General features: G+C 39.7%; 1 protein-coding gene across 1 annotated transcript in view; it reads left to right on the top strand.

Moving 5' to 3' along the window:
• DOCK8 (dedicator of cytokinesis 8) overlaps positions 1-19,010 on the top strand; it is a 158,174-nt gene that overhangs the window by 111,558 nt on the left and 27,606 nt on the right. The window contains exons 27-35 of the mRNA XM_052644492.1: positions 3,619-3,788; positions 7,040-7,182; positions 9,140-9,322; positions 9,661-9,793; positions 10,728-10,815; positions 14,554-14,650; positions 16,278-16,412; positions 17,383-17,535; positions 18,585-18,743. Coding sequence (XP_052500452.1) covers positions 3,619-3,788; positions 7,040-7,182; positions 9,140-9,322; positions 9,661-9,793; positions 10,728-10,815; positions 14,554-14,650; positions 16,278-16,412; positions 17,383-17,535; positions 18,585-18,743 — 1,261 coding nt within the window. The remainder of the gene's footprint in view (positions 1-3,618; positions 3,789-7,039; positions 7,183-9,139; positions 9,323-9,660; positions 9,794-10,727; positions 10,816-14,553; positions 14,651-16,277; positions 16,413-17,382; positions 17,536-18,584; positions 18,744-19,010) is intronic.

Below are 19,010 nucleotides of genomic sequence, written 5' to 3'. Positions count from 1 at the left end.
AGTGGTAGTCTCTATTCTCCATTTCTCTTCTAGTGAAATGTCTAAGCAACCACACTTTGCATCTGTTTTGATTCCTCATAAGATTATTGCTGTTATTTTACTAGCAAGAGAGTAGAGTACGTTCAGAGATCATCATGTAATTATGTTTAATCAGGTAGGTCAGTTTTTTCAAACACACACACACACACACACACACACACACACACACACACAGTACCTCTTCTACCCCCCAAAGTGTAACTAATTAAGAGTGTCACTCCTTTGGCAAAACAATAATTCCTGATTGTTGGGTTGCCAGTAACTCTCCTGGAAAGTCATTGAAAGTACCATCTTGGACTTTATATATGAGCAGAAGTCTCAGAAACAATTTATTTTCTGACAATACATCCTTTTGATCAGTTCTTCCTTTTGCTGCCAAAGCAATTAATAGTCTTACCAGCACCCACCCATCTGAGGCACAGAGCCAGCGGTAGACATCTCAGCCGCTGAACTCCTGAAAGGAGCCACAGCTCTAGATCCTAAGGGATCGCCATGGAACCCTTCTTACCTGAGGGTGTCCACAACACCCATACGTCACTAAATCCAGAGTGATTTTCAAGCATGTGTAAATTATCTAGCATTTTTGTGCTGTGCTACCAAATGTTTAAAGAAGAATTAATTCCAATCCTTCACATTTTTCCAAAAAATAGAAGAAAGGACACATCCAACTCATTCTATGAAGCCAGCATTACCTTGATGGCAAAGCAGATAAAGATATCACAAGAAAACTGCAGACCAATATGAATATAGATGTAAATATCCTCAATAAAATATTGGCAGACTGAACTAAACAACATATATTAAAAGGTTATACACCAAGGCTAAGTAGGATTTATTCTAGGAATGCAAGATTGGTTTAGCGTCTGAAAGTCAATTGATATAATAAAGGACAAAAACCCCACTCAGTCATCTCAATAGAAGAATAAAAAGCATCTGACAAAATCTAGTACCTCTGGAAAACACTCCACAAACTCTGTAGGAATATGTGAGAATTTCCTCAACCTGATAAAGGCATCTATGAAAAACTCATACTTATTGGTGAAAGATTGAATACTTTCCTTACAAGGTCAGGAGCAAAACAAAAATGTCCACTCTTTCTTCTTCTATTCAACATTTTACTGGAAGTTCTACCCATGGAAGTTAAACAAGAAAACGAAATAAAAGGCATCCATATTGGAAAGGAAGAAGTAAAGCTGTCTCTGTTCACAAGTGACATGATTTGTTTATAGAAAATCCTAAAGTTCCCACTAAAAAAGCCATTAAAGGTAATAAATGAGTTCAGCAAGGTTGCAGGATACAAGATCAATATACAAAAACTAATTGTATTTCTATACTCCTTTCATGAACAATATAAAACTTTAAAAATATTCCACTTAAAGTAGCATCAAAAGAATAAAATTCTTAAGAATAAATTTAACAGAAGAAGTTTAAGACTTGTTCACTGAAAACTGCAAAACACTTTAGAAAGAAATAGATCTAGATAAATGGAGAGACATGACATATTCATGGATCATAAAATTTAACATTGTTAAGATGGCAATACTCTCCAAATTGATGTACAAATTCAGTACAATTCCTCTCAACATTCCAGCTGGCCCTTACAGAAATCGACAAGCTGATACTCAAATGCATTTGAAAATTCAAGGGACTCCAGTATAACCAAAACAATCTTGAAAATAAAGAACAAAACTGGAGAACTCACACATCCCACTTCTAAACTTGATACAAAGCAAAATTAATCAATACTTGTGGTTCTGATCTAAAGATAGATGTATAAATTAATGAAATTAAATTGAGTCTAGAAATGAATCCTTACATTTATAGTCAAATGATTTTTCAGTGAGAGTGCAAAACAATCGGTGAAAGAATAGTGTTTTCAAGAGATGGCACTAGGAAAACTGGATATCCACATTCAAAAGAAGGAAATTGGACCCCTATCTCACATCATATACAAAAGTTAAAGTGTATCAAAGACCTAAATGTAAGTGTTAAAACCATAAAACTCTTAGATGAAATCATAAGGGTTATCTTGAAGAGATTTGATTAGGCAGTGGTTTCTTAGATCTAACATCAAAAATAAACTCAGCAAATGAGAAAAAGAGATAAGTTAGACTCCATTAAAATGAAAACTATCCTTTAGAGGACATCATTAAGAAAGTAAAAAGACAGCAAGCAGAATAGGAGAAAATATTTGCAAATCATTGATCTAATAAGGGATTTGTATCTAAAATATATTTTTTATGTCTTATAGCTCAATAATAAAAGAACAAATAACTCAATTTTTTAAAGAGCAAAGTATCAGAACAGACATTTTTCCAATGAAAATATGACCAATAAGCCCATGAAAAGGTTTTCAACATAATTATCCATCAGGGAAATGTATATCAAAACCAGTTAAATACTCCTCTGTCTTTGTTCCTTTGGGCTGCTCTAACAAAAATAGATTAGGTGGCTTATAAACCACAGAAACAGTTCTGGAGACTGAGAAGCTGACAGATTTAGTGTCTGGTGAGGACTCACTCCCTAGTGCACAGATGGGCATCTTCTTGCTGTGTTCCCTTGTGGCAGAAAGGGGCAAGTGAGCTCTCTGCAGTCCCTTTTATAAAGGCACTAATCCCATTTGTGAGGGCTCTGATGTCATGCCCTAAAGCACCCCCCAGAGGCCCCACCTCCAAACACTATCACGTAAGGGATTAGTTTCAACATAAGAATTTGAGGGGAGCAGATCACAGTCTGTTCATAGCACCTGGCTATAATACAGAAGACAGATAATAACAAATGTCGGCAAAGAGAAGATAGAACTGCTGGTGGGAATGTAAAATGATGTAGTTCCTCTAAAGATTAAATATAGAGTTGCCATATGATCTTATAATTCTACCCTGTGGTAGATGTCTAAGAGAAATAAAAAACCTATATCTACATAAAAAATTATACAAATATTCATAACAGTATTCATAATTCATCATAGCCAAAGAGTAGAAACAACCCAAATGTCCATCATTTGATGAATACATAAATAAAATGTAGCCAACTGGTAAAGAATCCACCTGCAATGCAGGAGACCCTGGTTCAATTCCTAGGTCAGGAAGATCCACTGGAGAAGGGATAGGCTACCTACTCCAGTATTCTTGGGCTTCCCTGGTGACTCAGATGATAAAGAACATGCCTGCAGTGCAGGATACCTGGGTGTGATCCCTGAGTTGGGAAGATCCCCTGGAGCCAGGAATGGCTACCCACTCCAGTATTCTGGTCTGGAGAATTCCGTGGACTGTATAGTCCATGGGGTCACAAAGAGTTGGACATGATAAAGTGACTTTCACTTTCGCTAAATGTGATAGGTCTATATGGTGGAATATTATTCAATGATAAAAAGGGGTGAAGTACTGATTCTGCAACATGATGAACTTTAAACATGGTGCTAACAGCAGAGCCAGGACTAGACCACAAGCAGCTTGTCTCTGGATTCTGCACACCTCTACCCTACTTTGCTTGGTTTTCGTATCATCACCTCATTGTTTAGGAGCATTCTGGTCTACCTTGCTTCACTATAGCCTTTGGCTTTTTGTGTTGTGCCAACAGGATCAGCAAAGTACAAAGGAAAGCTGTCAGTGCCATCCACAGCCTGCTGAGTTCTCACGACCTGGACCCACGTTGTGTTAAACCAGAGGTGAAGGTCAAAGTTGCTGCCCTCTATCTGCCTTTGGTTGGTATCATTTTGGATGCTTTGCCACAGCTCTATGACTTTACAGGTAATGATGCCTTCTGTTTCCTTCTTTGGATTGATGGGGGTTCCTGCCAGATTTGCCCCTTAAATAAGGTTTCCATTGCTGGCTCCAGTGCTGATACGCCAGTGTGAGCCCTTCCCACTACCGCTGCTTTCCAAACCTTTTTAAACATAGGCCCTGGTAAGTGTATTTTTTAAGCCACATGTATGTGTGTTTTTCTAAATTGTTTGCTCGTTCACTCATTCATTCGTCTGTTGGTACATGAACACTAAAGACCGTACACCACAAAGGATGAGAAAATAAGAGAATTACTCCTTTTGGTGACCTGTGGTCTGATGTCTTGAAATAAAGTGTTCCTTCTCTTTTATTTTATGAGCACTTAAGGAAAGAAGCAGACTCAAATGAGTCTAAACATTTGTACCATGACAAAAAAAAAAATATGTTATCTGACACTATTAGGAAGGAAATGCTGCTATGGCAGAGGAATTTTGCCTTCACACACACACACACACACACACACACACACACCCCACACACACACAATGCTGACCACTTCAGGGTGCTTTTTGCTTTTCCCTCAGCGATGGGAAGTTCTTAGAAATTACCATGCTATTCTTCTAAATGAAGAATGCTTAAGTGTAGAATCCTTGTAAGGAATCATGCTTGGAACCTTAGAACTATCATGTTTTCCTGCTTCCTCCAAAAGCCAAATGTCCTGTGTGACAATTATTTCTAAACTCCTTGTGGTGACAATCATTTAGCTCATAAAATGAGGGGGAAAATGGTCAAGGAAGTTACGGAAGCTATCTTAGCCCACCAGATGAGCTGGCTGCACGGTAAGATGCACAGAGCTTCTTGTAGAAGTGCCTGAGTAAAGGGCAAACTGAGAAGATAGTTGTCTTCAGAATTTAAAGGTGCAATTCAGAGCATGGCTTTGCAGATCCCTTGTAGAATTTTGCATGGACATTTCAAGAAAGTTTCATTTGAGGATCTGTTATTTGTTTGTTCGCAAAGCAGGGAATCACGTTAACACACATTTCCCAAAGTTTCATTGTTGATTAAAATTTTCCAAATCAGTCACTTTGGATCATAACTTTTTAGTACTTGTTTGTTTTTTTTTTGGTTCCCAGTGCATATGAAAGTTATTCTTATTCTGTATTGTGGTCTATTAAGCAAGCGTACAGTAGCATTATATTTTTTTAAAGTACAAACCTTATTTTTTTGTTTTTTAATCAAACTTAGTTATTTAATTGAAGGAAAATTGCTTCACAATATTGTGCTGGTCTCTGCCATACAGCAACATGAATTGGCCATAGGTATACATATGTTCCCTGCCTTTTAACCTCCCTCCCACCTCCTGCCCCTTCCCACCCTTCTAGAGCACTTGGCCTTTTAAATCTCAATGATTTCTTTATGTATGCACTGAACTTTATAGTCATGATGTAGCTAACAAGTGGGAAAACAATGTAAATATTCTATTATTAAAGATATAATATATTTATTAGATATGAAATCTTTTGATTGATAAACTAAGAGTATAATATATTTTTTTAATACAATAGAATTCAAATTCCAGCCCATTTATACTATATATGACCTTTGGAAATTTCCTCAACCTTTTAATGCCTTCCCTTCCTTTCCTCGGCTGTAAAAACGTGATAGCAATGTCTATATCTTAGGGTTGTGATAAAGAGGAAATGAGAGAACTTCTATGAAAGTCTTGGCAGCAAATGTTTCTATCCTCTCCTCTCTTTTTCTTGTAACCATGAGCCTATGCGCATTTAGGAAAAATGAGAATGTATCCTCAAAGTAATCTTGATAATGTTATCAGGTCTTGAATAATTGCCACATGCTCTTCATTTCACTGTGTGCTTAAAATTCTATTGACTTAAGAACAATAGTGAATTATTATTTTTTTTTAAAAAATTGAGTTCTGTTTTTACAAGTTTGGCAGGTGAAAATCTGTTCACATGACTATTTTTTGAAAAATTGAAAGTCAAAAAACTATAATATTGACAGGTCTATAAAATTATGAGTTTTTAATGGATCAGTCATACAAGTTTTAACACATTTTCCTCAGAACTACTTAAACAAATACTTTCTATGTGTAATTGATCATGGTCTTAAAAATAAACCTTTCAAATTGTGGGTCCCTATTTTGTTTGCATACATCTGTACCTATGTATAAATATAAATATATACATGAGTATAATAAAGTAACATTTCAGACATTCAAAATCTAATAAATTATTGCTGAATTTGTAATAATGGCTTATTACTCTATAAGGTAATTATTTAATTCTGTAATTTTATATTCCTATTTGGCCATTATTTGAAATATATAAATGAAGTAAAAATACCATATTATAGAAAAGTATTATGAAAGCTTTAAAAGTTTTTCTTTTTACAGTTTGAAAACTTAAGTCTTCAAGCCTAACCTTGTGCTGGACATTTTGTCTCTTTTATTAGACTGCCTGCTTTTCACTATAGATGGTAACAGATAAATAGTGCTGAATGTCAGGTTTAAAATTACTATGCTGAAATCCCTCTACTAAGCATATTCCCAGAGAAAACTGTATTTCAAAAAGATACATGCACCCTAATATTCATAGCAGCACTGTTTACAAGAGCCAGGACATGGAAGCAACCTAGATGTCCATCAGTAGAGGAATGGATACAGAAGATGTAGTACATTTAAAAATGGAATATTACTTGGCCATAAAAAGGAATGAAATTGAGTCATTTGTGGAGATGTGGATGAGCCTAGAGACTGTCATACAGAGTGAATTAAGTCAGAAAGAGAAAAACAAATATTGTATGTTAACCCATATATGTGAAATCTAGAAAAGATGGTATAATTGATCCTATTTGCAAGGCAGAAATAGAAACACAGACATAGGGCACAGATGTATGGGTACCAAGTGAGAAAAGGAGAGGTGAACTTTTACTGGCATCATAGTTTTGCCTTTCCAGATGAACTTCTTTCACTTAGTAATATGCATTTAAGTTTCCTCCATCATTTTTCATGGCTTAATAGCTCATTTCTTTTTAGCACTGAATAATATTTTATTGTCTGAATGTGCCACAGTTTTTTATCCGTTCACCTATTGAAGGACATCTTGGTTACTTCCAAGTTGTAGCAATTATGAATAAACCTGCTGTAAGCATCTGTGTGCAGATTTTTGTGTGGACATCACTTTTCAACTCCTTTGGATAAATACCAGGAAGCACGATTGCTGGATCATGTAGTAAGATCAATAATATTTCAATTGCAGCCGCAGAAGCTCGAGGTGGAAAAAATCGTGCCAGTGGCTCAGATGAAGAACAAGAAGGGACCAGTGCAATTAATCAGAATGTGGCATTGGCTATAGCTGGAAATTTTAATTTGAAGACAAGTGGAACAATGTTGTCTTCCCTGGTATGTTGGTCCACATTTCTCCTGTTTATTTTTCATTTTGTGTCTTTTCCCATCTATTAATGGATGTGTTCCTCAATTCACCTACCAGAACCCAGGATAGAGCAGGCAGTGAGATTTCTGCCTTATTGCTCAATGCTGGAAGAAATCGTGTGAGGCTAGCAGTTGAGAAGGAAAATGACACAGGTGAGGTAACACAGAGTCAGACAGGATTCTGACAGCGGCAAGAGCCTCACAGAACAAATTCAGGCGATTTCAGTAGTGTTAAGTTCAAGGTTTGGAAAACCAAGAAAGATGAACTTGGAAAATCTGAGATATTGCAAAGGAGATCAAACCAAGGATCCCTCAGGTGGGAGGCTTGCACTCTGTGGAGTCTACCTCTGTCCCTTGCTGAGCTCTGACAATCCCTTTGCCAAGACAGAGCTGCATTCTCCAGCTTAATTTAAGTTTGCATTTCAGTGTAGCATTCATATCTGCAGAGAACTCAACCCAGTTCTTTCCTGGGAAGACAGCCTCTCAACCTGTAATTCTGCTGTGCTGAGTGACTGTCTTCTCTTCCCTCTAGCACTCCCCAATTCCCACCCCACCCCAACACACACCCATAAGAGTTGAAGGACAAGAGGTGAAAAAGAGAAAAGACATGGAGAGTTGACATTACTCATCCTACAGCTGAACAAATCTGATGTGCTTTCTGACCTCCTCTACCTTTCTAATACCCATCTTACCAAAATTGGGTGCTTAGGTGGTATGCGCCTTTACATTCTTGTTTGTCTCCAACAGAGAAACTCAAAAGTCCAAGGTTCACCTCTTAGAAGATATTTCCTATGAAGTTATAATACATTTAAAAATATTACTTCTTCTTGTGGTCATACTCAGAAAAACTAAAGTTAGAGTAACTTTGTAAGCCCTATCCTCCCCATTCAAACCTACCATTCCCCTCACATATGAACTAACACCTCTCTGCAGCTTCACTCCTACATTCCGCTGGATATTAGCTACGCCACGTGAATCACATCTTGTCCTTTGTGTTGTTTGGATGAGTGACAGAGAGTGTGCTCAACACTCTAAAATGAACACTTGTGGCCAAAGCATGAGAGCAAATAGCCTAAGCCCCCACACCCTGTCCCCAGGAAAACATAAATTGTTGTTGAAGTACTGTTCTAAAAGACTCCACTGAATTATGTATTTAATTCATTTGCTGAACAGTTCATGACCCTTATACTTTGGACTCTGACAAAAAAGCTAAATCTTGACTAGTTAGGGTATTTTGGGAACCAAGCCAGGGTAGTTATCTGCTATAAATCCAATCCTGCAGTTTCCGATGTGAAGGAGATATACTTGATTTTAGCAGCTTGGAAGCCCTTGTGGATTACCGAGATTGGGTTGGGGGAGGGCATGGTCAAGGTCCAGGGCAGACCACCAGACCACACTGCTCCTGAAGCAGACTGTCTGAAACAGACTGCTTCAGTCGTGTCCTACTCTGCGACCCCATAGATGGCAGCCCACCAGGCTCCCCTGTCCCGGGGATTCTCCAGGCAAGAACACTGGAGTGGGTTGCCATTTCCTTCTCCAATGCATGAAAGTGAAGTCGCTCAGTCGTGTTGGACTCTTAGTGACCCCATAGACTGCAGCCTACCAGGCTCCTCCGTTCATGAGATTGTCTAGGCAAGAGTACTGGAGTGGGGTGCCATTGCCTTCTCCGGCTCCTGAACAGAGGGTGTCCACAAGTAGACATGGCTGAAAGCCTCGTTAGAATACTGCCCCAGACCAGCCCCTTTTCCCAGCAGCCCAGCTCAAAGAACACAGCTTCTACTGCCAGGAGAAGGCAGAGTTCCCCTAAAGGGACCCCCAGCCCAGGAAGAAGTACAGACACCGTGTCCTAGGAAACCAGCATTCCTTTCATTGTGTCTGCTGCTCAGCTTCTTCCCTTGCATCCACCTCCCAATCTGCCTCCTTCCAGCCCTACAAGCAGTACAACATGCTGAATGCTGACACGACCCGGAACCTCATGATCTGCTTCCTGTGGATCATGAAAAACGCGGACCAGAGCCTCCTTAGGAGGTGGATTGCCGACCTGCCGTCCATGCAGCTAAACAGGATTTTAGATCTCCTTTTCATCTGTGTCTCATGTTTTGAATACAAGGTATCTCTCAAGTTCTGTCTTGTCACTGTTCCCCCTCTGTTTGGGCAATGGCAGCATCCTTAATTTTGTCTTATTTCTGTATTAAAGTCTATAAGCTATTTGCATGTCCGTAACCTATCTAGATATGATAATTCTACCGGGAAAGGATCTCTGTCTTCTTCAGAGAGAATGTCATTCCCGCTGACAGAATTTCAGCCAGAGGATCCCCCAGAACAGGGTGTCTGTGTAGCATATGTCCAAACTGGCTGATGTCACCATGGGGTGTTCTGTCTTTAGGATTCTCCCCGTGAACAGAGAACTCCCCAAACTTAATGAACTCCTGCCTCTGTCCTGTCCAGGGAAAACAGAGTTCTGACAAAGTCAGTACCCAAGTTCTGCAGAAGTCGAGGGATGTCAAGGCCAGGCTGGAAGAGGCTTTGCTCCGTGGGGAAGGGGCCCGAGGGGAGATGATGCGGCGTTGCCGGACTCCAGGTGTGTTGGGTCAGCCCTTCCCTGCTCTCCGTCAGCAGAGTTTGGTACCCTTTGTGGGAATGAGCATCCTCCCCACATGATGAGTAGACACCATCACTTTCTTAACACGTTGTGGTAATAGAGACAAGCAGATTCTGGGATTTGGCGCATGATAAATGTGATATTAGCCGCATTCCTCTAAGGGAAAGCTCCTTTTCTGAGATCACAGGAGCCCTGAAAATGTCCTCAGATGGCATCTTCTGTTTAAAACTTACTGGTGGTAAAAGATCCCATCCAAGAATATGAGTCATGGGATGGTGAATGGTGTCTCCCTCACTTCTCCCTGGGATATTTGAAGAGTCTATGTAGATAGTCCTACTGGATAGTTCTGGTTCCAAGATCATCTCCTCAAGTCATGCAGGGTTTACTAGAGTAGGTCCAGTCCCCTCCTGCAGTGGTCTTAGAGGGTCCTACCCCACAGTCTGAGAGTAATCTCCAAAAGGCTGAGTTCTTCTCTTTAGGGCATATCAGCCTTATCCATTGTGCTCAAGGAAAACAAAGTGATGGTTCCTGCTCTTCAGTGGGACACAGTGGCAGGGAACTTGGAAGGAGCTGAGCTTCTCAGGGGTGGTTGGGCACCCTTTTTCAACACCAGCACTCTTCGTAAATAAATAATTTGGTGAGAAACCCTTGTTTCACTAGAACCCTGTGTCCATGGGAGGAGATGTGCTTGCCAACACTCCAGAAAGGCTTCTGAGGTCTAGCCTGTCAATCAAAGAGCAGACTAACCCATCCCAGACTTGGTTGTGAGTTTGGCCTCCCACCAGCACCAGCATGGATTCTAATTATCTGGAGAAACAGCACTGAGTCCGCTCAGTTGAGCTTGTTACAGAACTTCTGGTTATCTTGCTACTACTGCTAATCAAATTCCTGTTGTGCATTTCTTAACTCCTAGGGAATGACCGATTTCCAGGCCTAAATGAAAATTTGAGATGGAGGAAAGAGCAGACACATTGGCGGCAAGCTAATGAGAAGCTAGATAAGTAAGTCACTCAGCAGCTTTGTGCCACTTTTACCTAAAGTTCAGAACGATTTTTCCCAGACTACTTGTGTTACTGAAACAACTACATCCTTCCAAGGGTAAGAAAATGAAACATCATTACCTATATACATTTAGCTCATCCAGGGTTCCAGGATAATCAATGGTATAAAGAGTTATGATTTCCAGCTCTTAAACATTTATCACATTAATAAGCATTTAAAGAAAACTAATGTTTAGCAATCTCAGCTATCTAAACAAAGGCTGCTGATGAGGCAGGACAGGGTACCCAGAACCACTTCATTTCAATCCATATCTCCACTCCAGAAATGTGTACAAAGATGTATATTCAGGGATATTTATGTCAGCATTACATAAATTTGAAAAAAAATTGTTGTTTAGTCACTAAGTCTTGTTCAACTCTTTGCAACCACATGGACTGTAGCCTGCCAGGTTCCTCTGTCCATGGGATTTCCCAGGCAAGAATACTGCAGTGGGTTGCTATTTCCTCCTCTAGGGGATCTTCCTGAGCCAGGGATCGAACCCGAGTCTCATGTGTCTCCCAAGTCTCAATGTGCCTGCATTGGAAGGCAGATTCTTTATTGCTGAGCCACCAGGGAAGCCCCACACAAAATTGAAACATTCTAAATGTTAAAGAAAAGGGAAATAGATAATGAAATATTAGGTTGGCATTTAAATGTTTCCAAATCATTTTAATGATATGGGAAATGCTTTTGATTTAATGTTAACTGAACAAAGCAGACTAGACATTTGTTTTTAGAGTATAATTTTAAATCTCTACACATAGTAGATATATTTTTAAAAGACTGGAAGGAAATCTCTTTGTGTTGAGAATGTTTGTGAAGGATGTTTTACTTTTTATACTTTTCTGTATTTCCTACAATGAATGTATATTATGATATATTATTATTAGAAAATAATGCTAAAGTAAAAGAAGAAAAACCTGCTTGGATTGCAATATATGCTATATCCATATTGCAATATACACTATATCCATATTGCAATATACACAACAATTTGGACCTTTGAGGGCTAAAACTAAATTGTTTGAATAGATAGCACATATTAATATCTGCTGTTCCTCTTAGCAAGAGGTAGCCTAATGAATCCTGGGGTTCACTGGCAAAACATTATGTGGCTTAAGACAGCCCCTCCCCAAATGCATACACTTGACAAGGCATACGCAGGGTATCCCCATGGTATACAAAACATCCGTTGTAAGGAGGGGTGGGGGATGAGGTGGGCTTGAGTAGCAGTGTTTTTTTATAAATAAATATGTTGCTGTCTTTGTTGTTATCACAAGAATGGATCATTCTGGTTCATTTATGGGACTTTTGGAAGTCAAGTTTATTTTAAAACATTAAGGAGATAAATATTTTTATTATATGTGTTACTTGTATAGCCCAGTTGTTCCTTTTAGGAATCGTATCCATTTGCTTTGGGTATTTTATGCTGTTCTAAGTTCCCTGAACTGATTTATAAACTGTTGATTCTGAGAGTCTGTAAGTTTTAATTTAGGCATTGAACGCCCCCGCCCCCTCTCCAGCCCACCAACACACACAAATTAAAGAACTGTTGCATGTAGTTAGTTAACACAGAACTGCTTAGGCAATTAGGCCATCTACTCCATGAGATTAAAAGAAGAGCCGAACAGAAAGCATGATTGCCTGGGCTGTGTAAGTGGATGTTTGGGGAAACCTTTCCCTTTTGTCACAGAAACCACACAGTACTGAGGCTTTCCATACAGGGCACACCAAACCCCTCCAGGTCAAGTCAGCCCTGAGCTGCGTTTTGGGCTGCTTGTTACCAGAGGTAATGATTCACTTCTGATCATCTTCATGGGTGATTTTTTAAAAGAGACACCGTAGTAAATTATAACCATGCAAGTTAGCTGTTTGGAAAACTTTTGTAATCATAGCAGTGGTGTCTTTCACCTTCTTTTAGATCACTTTTCAATGATTTTGGCTCTGTTTTTTTAGAGCAGTCATTTTCAACCCAGCTGTGTATTAAAATCGCCTGGGGAGCTTTAATAGCTCCCAGTGCTCAGATGTACCCCAGGCCAATTAATTCAGGATCTTCAGCAATGGGACCCAGAAAACAGTATGTGGTGAAAGCCCCATTTGATTCTGGTGAAATCAGATTTGAGAACCATTGTTTTGAAGAAATAGCTGATAAGCTTTTTAAATCCAGATTAATGGTGATGATGGTTGCACAATATGAGTATACTTGGGACCACTTAACTGTACACTTAAAAATGGTTAAGGTGGTAAGTTTTATGTTGTGTGTATTTTGCCACAATTTAAAAATTTGGGGAAAAAGCCCCGGATGAGGTCATGCTCTATCTGCACTGTCTGGCACAGTAGCCATGGTGGTACAGTAAGTGAAAGCAGACATGCCAGATTTCGAACTTAGCACAGATAAAGAATGTAAAATATCTCATTAATACATTTTATTGTGATTACACATCAGCAATATTTTTGGTATATTGGGTTCAGTAAAATATATTAACATTCATTTCACCAGTGTGGCTACCTCAAAATAGAAAATGACACAAGTAACCCCCCATTATGTTTCTGTTAAATAGCTTTGCTCTAAATCTAAACCTACCAGTAAATTAATAAAAAGAAACTTTTCTGTTTCACTTATTTACATAAATATTGTCATTTGGAGAATGAGGAAAAAGTATAGAGCAGCTTGGGACCACAGAGCCTATCCTAGGCATGAAAACATGTAAAACATAGAAAGTGTTAATTCTGAGTCCTCAATGGTACATAAGCAACAGCAATGCCCCCATCATTGGGTAAAGGGACTTGAGCACAGCTAAGTGATGATCTTGGACCAAGACTTTTGAGCTCATATCAGGATGCCCCAGCCCCTATGGCAACACTTTAGCCACTAGGACATCTTGAGAGAGTCAGTTCTTCACACTTCCCTTTGCTGGCCACTAACTTTGAAGATATGAAATTTCTCTTTCCAGATTCACTTGAAATTTATGAGAACGGATGAATTAATACATAAAATGCTCTGATTCCTTAAAAAAAAGAACCTAATAGAAAAGCAGCACTAGGTAATTTCCCATTCCCTAGGGGGTAATAAACACTGACATCTAGCAGGAAGTGAGATGGTGTGCCCGACAGGAATGCAGCCTTGCTTCCCATTGGAAAAGGACAAAAGGCCCGTACTTGACTGTGCAACCCCAAAGCAGTCTTTGGAAAGTCAGGACACTGACTCTTGCCTGACCACTTCTGAAACATCATCCTTTCCTAATCCAACAGCATCGTGATTAGCCAAATTCACGACAAACCCAGTCTCACTTCCTCTAGCTTGTTGCAGAGGCCTTCTGGCTCAGGTTGGGAGATGATTCTCACAGGTGAAATGCAAGAATGACCCTCAAGCTTTAAGCAACAATCTGATTGGCTGGCCTAATTGCTAGTAATAACCAATAATTGCTTTTCTACCCATTTGTTATTTTTATAATTGTCATCATTCTTCATAATAGTAGGGATGCGGATGACCGGGAGGCTCTACCTAGAAACTCTTTTAACCAGGCTCCAATTACACAAGGTACCTATATTCCTTAGTTGCCAGTGACCAGCTGCTTTGTTTTCACTCCTAGATTGACTCTTCAGAAGATTTCTTTACACTTGGCATATGGATTACCATCGTCAGGAAATGACCAGATTTGATGTGCACTTTAATTTGACCTCTTTTTGTTTCTTAGAACAAAGGCAGAGTTAGATCAAGAAGCCTTGATCAGTGGCAATCTGGCTACAGAAGCAAATTTAATCATCCTTGATATGCAGGAAAACATTATCCAGGTGAGGACAACAAACTCCTGATCTGTTCAACATGAATATGTCCACTGGAATTTAATAAGAATCCTTTATAGAAAATTGAGAAAAAATAAGCATGATGAAAATGCTTTTTGTTTAATGAAGTCAGGAAGTTTACTGTTTACAGTAAAAGTGAGTTACTCAGTTGCATCCGACTCTTTGTGACCCCATGGACTGTGCAGTCCTTGGAATTCTCCAGGCCAGAATACTGGAATGGATAGCCTTTTCCTTCTCCAGGGGATCTTCCTGACCCAGGGATCAAACTCAGGTCTCCCTCATTGTAGGTGGATTCTTTACCAGCTGAGCCACAAGGGAAGCCAGATAAAGGAAGTGAAAGTGAAAGACTATTTACAGTAGTGAAAACTATTTACGATAGCATCCACCTTAGAAATTCCAGAAATACTCAAACAGAACATTCTTCTGGATTCATTGACTTGATGTTCACTTGGAAAGAGTTAGGTGCTTGACAGACTGACCCTCATAGTTAAATCTACTTGAGCGTATGCAAAGATTATAATGTTAGTGGTGGGCTTATAATTCAATACCTATAATAGTTGTGGTAGGTAGGTTTTTGTGGGGTTTTTTTTGCTACGTCAGCCCCGTTTGAATTATGGTTGATGTCTGTATGGGAGCTAAGATTATGACTGGACGAAGTAAAAAGAGTGCAAAGTGTGATTAATGATGTCTGTTTTGGACACAAATTAATGAAAAAAAATAATCTGTACCACGAATTTGCCAACCCTGCTGTAGAAAAGTATTATATCACTGTGAACTTTACAGTAATGCAGTTCACCATACTAATTTCATCTTCTAAGTGAATGTTTCCAGAAATTCTCAAGACATCTAGGTGATAACGTTTTAGTTAACCTCAGAAATGAGTCCTTACATGTTTCCAATGAAAAATCATTTATTAGAATGGATCCAGTATTGTTTCTAGGGCTAGAAAAGGAAATATCGTCAAAATACAGTTGAACCTTAGTAATCCAACTTTTGTCTCTTAAAATGTAATTATTGTATAAAAATAAAGACAAAAAGTATATGGTATCTTTGATAAATACTTGGTATCAAATACTTGGCATCACAGTGATTATATCTTTATATAATACTGCTTTGAGTGCTGTCTTCTTAACATCTGTGCTCAAAATGTACTTGCAGTTTTCAAAGGCAGTTGAAAATTGTTATTGACATTGGTGGTATTAATCCTGCTGCAGGTGATACATAAGCTTCTATTTATAAATGTCCACTGCCACAAGCAGCCCCTGGGAGGCTCACAAGGAAAGCTGTGCCTTGTATACAAGGAAAAAGACCTTTCCAAAAGCTTACCCAGGATGAGGGGGAGGTGTGCTTTATAGCTTGGGTTAGTGGCCCAGAATAAGGCGTAAATCCCAAATCAGTTGGGAGTTTTGGAATAAAGTCATGTGGAAATAGGGCTTCAGCACTCCTGGTGATGGACTATATGCAGGGTACTTTCTCAAACCCTTAAGATCATAGACCAAGAGATGGAATGTCAGCGTCACTGTGCTAATTGCCGAAAGTATCTACTTCTCTCTTCCCCTCTCAGTTCACGGGCATAGCACAGGGATACATTAATGCTGTTCTTCTCTTCCCCCAGGCTAGCTCGGCTCTGGACTGCAAAGACAGCCTTCTGGGAGGCGTGCTACGGGTCCTTGTGAATTCTCTGAGCTGTGATCAGAGCACCACATACCTAACTCACTGCTTTGCAACACTGCGTGCTCTCATTGCCAAGGTAAACATGGGATGCTTGTTCTCTTACTCTTAATTAAGAGTTAAGATTCTCATCAGTCTAGCTTCACATTTCTTGCCTCAGGTGCACGAAAACCCGCAGACCACCACTGTGTTAAGTGACACTGAGGTAAAAGTCTTAAGTCTCGTTAGGAAGGAAGCAGATACACTGATTCTGTGAGACTCACCAGTGCCTCTCACATTAGAAATGTGGGCCCACTCACTGGAGACATGAGAGTGGAAATCAATTGAGCAGATTTGTTTTTCACCTTTTTTTAAAATTAATATCTGAATGAGATTCAGTTCCTCTGCATGACTCCCATTAGTGAGTCTTACAAAATGTCATATCATAAAATGCCAGAAAGTTTAGAAATAAATTTCTCATAGCCTGAAGAATATAGATATTCCGAAAATAAAATGGTGTATTGTAGATCTCTGTGCTCCACCCCCCAACCCCCTCCACTTTATTGAAAATCTTGGTTGTTGACCTCTACCTGGTATCTTTTACATTTAGAACGTGGACTCCTGGGGCTTCCCTGGTGGTCCAGTGGTTAAGACTCTGCATTTTCAGTATTTCAATCCCTGGTTGGGAAACTAAGATCCCACAAGCCATGAGACACAGCCGAAATAAAGTGGACTCTCTCTGCTCTCACCTGTCAGGATCATTTGCTCTTAGTCACCAATAATTTCCAGGGAAACATGGGATAATTCCTTCAGAGCTGTGACTTCACCTGGCTAACCATGCAGATAATTATGTAGCCTTGATCTTAGTAAGCAGCTCCTAATGAGATCAAGTCAACTCCATTGCCTCAGTTCATCTTCTGACTCAAGTAACTCATTGTCTTTATGGAGCAGTGCATTAACTCTTCTGGGCTTTGCTTGTCCAAGCAGACATTTAATATCTCAACAGGCATCTGGTCCAGAAAGGGTATGAATGTGCCAAGTGATGTCTAATGCCGCTGCGTCTCTCCTAGTTTGGCGACTTGTTGTTTGAGGAGGAAGTGGAGCAGTGTGCAGACCTGTGTCAGCGAGTGCTGCACCACTGCAGCAGCGGCATGGACATCACCCGCAGCCAAGCCTGCGCCACTCTCTACCTCCTCATGAGGTTCAGCTTTGGAGCCACCAGCGTAAGTGCTCAAGGGCACCGCGAATCAAGAGTCAGTACAAAGCACTATGGAGGAAAAGTGTGCACTATTGCAGTTGACTTCTACCCTGTGTGAAGGGAACAATTGGACATGTAGATGGATAGCAGCCTTTTTCTGAATTTCCATCTAGAAATAAAGTATTAAGACTGATGAATGCAGTGTTTTCCATCAGTGTGTTTCTATAAGAAATGAATGGCTATGTGTAGATTCAAGGTTGTCATCTGTAGGTGAAGAATACAACAGAATTAGGACTTTGGAAGAGCTTCTCTTGTTTCCACATTCTGATTGACTGGTGCCAGAATGACCTGTGGAAGAGGATTTGAAATGATCACTATCATTTATGGTTGAGTGTTCAGGGAAGCTTAGTAGCCTTTGGAATTCAGCCTTATTACAGCACAGTCTTAGTTGATCTAGATTTTGGTGTGCTCTTTTGCAGTTTACATTTGTGGTCATGTTAATGAGCATGTTCAGCTGATATTCAAAGATAATTTGGTCCATGGAAGAAAGGCAGGGTCCGCAGAATGTATTAGGTGTAGCTATTGAAAAGCCTTTAGGACATTTGTCAGGGCCCCTTGGAATCACCATATTTTTCCATGGGCCTAGACGGAAAGGAGAAACAACGTCAATGCCTACCCAGAGTCCAGAAATCTCAGAAATCTTGCCCATGTAGATTCTGCTCCTCTTTAAAGTTTAAGTAAAGTTCCAAGAAGAGGAATCTTGGCACAAAAGGAGACATTCTGTGACCCAGCTGTGTAGAAACCTTTCAGGGTTAATGCACAGAGCTGGCCCAGTCCTCAATGAAAGTTTAAAGGGAGCTGAAAGATTTATGTCAGAGCAATACCCATTTAAACCATTTAAACAACAATATGAATCATGAGGAAAGTATGGCTCACATTTCATTGGGAAAAAAAGAAATGATTGATCTTGGGTAAAGGAAACACTAGAGAGTTATTATTGTCTGGCTCTGCCTCCTCCAGTTATCTACTAGCTGACTGCTTCTTGTTTGTTCCACCATTTTTCCCCTGACTCAGAACTTTGCAAGAGTAAAGATGCAAGTAACCATGTCTCTGGCATCTTTGGTGGGAAAAACACAAGACTTTAATGAGGAGTACCTGAGAAGATCCTTGAGGACAATTTTGGCCTATGCAGAAGAGGACACAGCCATGCAGACCACTCCTTTTCCCATGCAGGTAGACCGAAGAGCATGCTTTGTCTTATACGTGGGTCTGGGATCAGCCAGTTTTAAACCTCTGTGTGTGTGTCCGACTCTTTGCGACCCCGTGGACTGTAGCCCACCAGGCTCCTCCGTCCATGGGATTCTCCAGGCAAGAATACTGGAGTAGGTTGCCATTTCCTTCTCCATATATATATATATATATACACAAACATACATATATATGTGTGTGTATAAGATATATAACATATATTTTATATAACTTTTATGAAATATAATTATG

The sequence above is a fragment of the Budorcas taxicolor genome, chromosome 8 (genome assembly GCF_023091745.1).
Source record: "Budorcas taxicolor isolate Tak-1 chromosome 8, Takin1.1, whole genome shotgun sequence".
NCBI lineage: Eukaryota > Metazoa > Chordata > Mammalia > Artiodactyla > Bovidae > Budorcas > Budorcas taxicolor.
Note: the sequence above shows the minus strand (reverse complement) of the source record. Positions and strands in the feature narration are given on the sequence as shown.